We start from the raw sequence: 2,221 nt of genomic DNA, 5'->3' as shown, positions 1-2,221 counted from the left end.
TATATATATATATATCTATTCTGCAATAACGTTTCTTTTGTAAGTTTGTATGATTGAATAATAATTTAATGAAAATTATTTTATTACCACACGTCATCCTCAGATTTTCAATTTTATAATGAACAATTTAACAAAGATGCTCCTACCTGATAAAGCGCAGCTAAATGATTACTCGTTGCGACCAAAAATGGTTGATTAACACCCGGATGATCTAAGTCATGCGTTACAGCTGCTATCAAGGAAGCCATAATTTCTAAATTGGTTAGATGTGTTTTAATCTGCAAATTTATAACTCGGTCATTCTGTCTCATTGAAGAATTGAGATATTACATGCTGTTTACATTAAAAAATATTCTACATTTGTCTATAAAGTTGCAAAATAAACATAAAAAATTACCTTTTTTTCTTGGAGAAAGCAATGCATTGCCTGAGTGACATCCGTCGCATGTATACTGTTGTGGTAAGGATTTGTACTGTGATAACCCTCCTCGATAAAAGCTTCAATTAAATAATTACATAAATTATTTGACCACGATATTCGAATTGAATCACTTTTTCAAAAATTTTTATTCATTTTTACTTTCTTATTTTTATCTTCTTTTTTCACATAATAAAAATAATATCAATCAATAATATAAAATACAAATCTCTCTTAACTTTCTCCTCTCTCCCTCTCTCAGAAAAAATATGATTAGATAAATAATATTTCTATGTGCTTATCACTGCTTTGCATTATAATCAATATAGATTAAATAATAATCAACTTGTCTATAAGAAATCGCGGAATTTTAAACAATTAAAAGTACATTCCTACCAAATAATTTCCATACTGTTACAACATCCAAACTGAAGTATTGAAAAAGACCATAACAATGGAAGAGATGGACACATAAAACCGGCAGCGAACGACCTGAAAATTAAACACAGCATTACGTGTGACACTTACCTAATTATAAATGAATTAATGATTATGTTGTAATTTCTTAGTGAATCTGTGTTTATTCAAATTAAATCTGTTAATAATTTAATAATTTAAATATTATATTTTGTGTAACTTTAAATATAAAATCCCTTTTTCAAGTATATTTGGATAATCTGAAGATTTAATGCTTGTTTAATAATAATGTCATATTAAAACACTTTTAAATATTAAAATTATTCATATCTGAAGTAGAGAAGTATAGAATATTGAACGCTTTATTGTATTCTTTTGTTTAAATATTTAAATATTAAAAGTTATTAAAATTTTTTTAAATGCAGATTTTTAAAGTTTAGTCATTTAGAATTAATTAATGTAATAAATCAAGTTTAATTCTCTCTCAGACGAACATTATTTTGCGAAACAATAAATTTTTCTTTCCAAACCTAGTCCAATTAATTGATCAAAAGACAAAATTAGGATAATGAAAGATTTTAATACATATTATTTATTTTTAATAGAAGATTATAATTATGCTTCAAAATAAAATAATTTTTTCTAAATAAAAACTTATTTAATTATTTTTCATATCTTTTACAATAAGATTCAAATTTTCACATGTTCTGCGCTATTTTTGTATAACTTTGTTCAGACCGTCTATTAACATTAAATCATATTTATTATGTACCAAAAGTTTTTATTGTAAAAAATTTTAAACCAATCCGAATAGATATAAAAAAATAAAATAAAAATTCTTTATTGTAGTATTTTTACAAATTATATATCATTATTAAATTTATTCAATTAGATATCATCATATAATTTTTATTTGTACTAAAAAGTTATGACGTAGTGATAATAAAATTTTATTATTATTATATATTATTTTATTTTGTAAAAATTTACAATATTAATACAAAATAAAACGTAAAAAGTATAATTTTATAATTTAAAATTGGTTATTTTATTGTAAAAATAATATTGTAAAAATTATATAGGTGATTTTCACTATACTTACCACCTGTGACTGTTTCCAGCGTGAAAGCATTAAAGCGCCAGTTTCCAGCTCTTTGTAACACACACTGTAACATATATAATCCAAACATGATGATACTCATAATGAAGTATAGTAGAAAGAATAAAAATATAAACTTAGCGCGCGCATGAAAATATAGTGAGAAAAGAATGTCATTTTATTTTTATAAAAAATCGAAATTAATAAATAAAGAATTTTTTTAATTTTTATTATTTATAACACAATATAGCTATTCTTCATCATATTCTTTCTAGATTACAAAATTT

The 2,221-nt window shown here is 23.1% G+C and overlaps 1 protein-coding gene across 1 annotated transcript; it reads right to left on the bottom strand.

Annotated features, from left to right (window-relative positions):
- Nucleotides 1-146: 146 nt before the first annotated feature.
- Nucleotides 147-2,001, bottom strand: LOC105625392 (high affinity cAMP-specific 3',5'-cyclic phosphodiesterase 7A-like; the record flags this gene model as incomplete). Its single annotated transcript, XM_012206725.1, has 3 exons — nucleotides 147-278; nucleotides 398-498; nucleotides 1,938-2,001. Coding segments are annotated over 3 exons (297 nt in total), but the record flags the coding sequence as incomplete, so codon positions are not given.
- Nucleotides 2,002-2,221: the final 220 nt, after the last annotated feature.

Source organism: Atta cephalotes, assembly GCF_000143395.1.
Source record: "Atta cephalotes unplaced genomic scaffold scaffold01309, whole genome shotgun sequence".
In the NCBI taxonomy this organism is placed as follows: domain Eukaryota; kingdom Metazoa; phylum Arthropoda; class Insecta; order Hymenoptera; family Formicidae; genus Atta; species Atta cephalotes.
The sequence above is the reverse complement of the archived record's forward strand: the minus strand, read 5'-3'. Positions and strand labels throughout refer to the sequence as shown.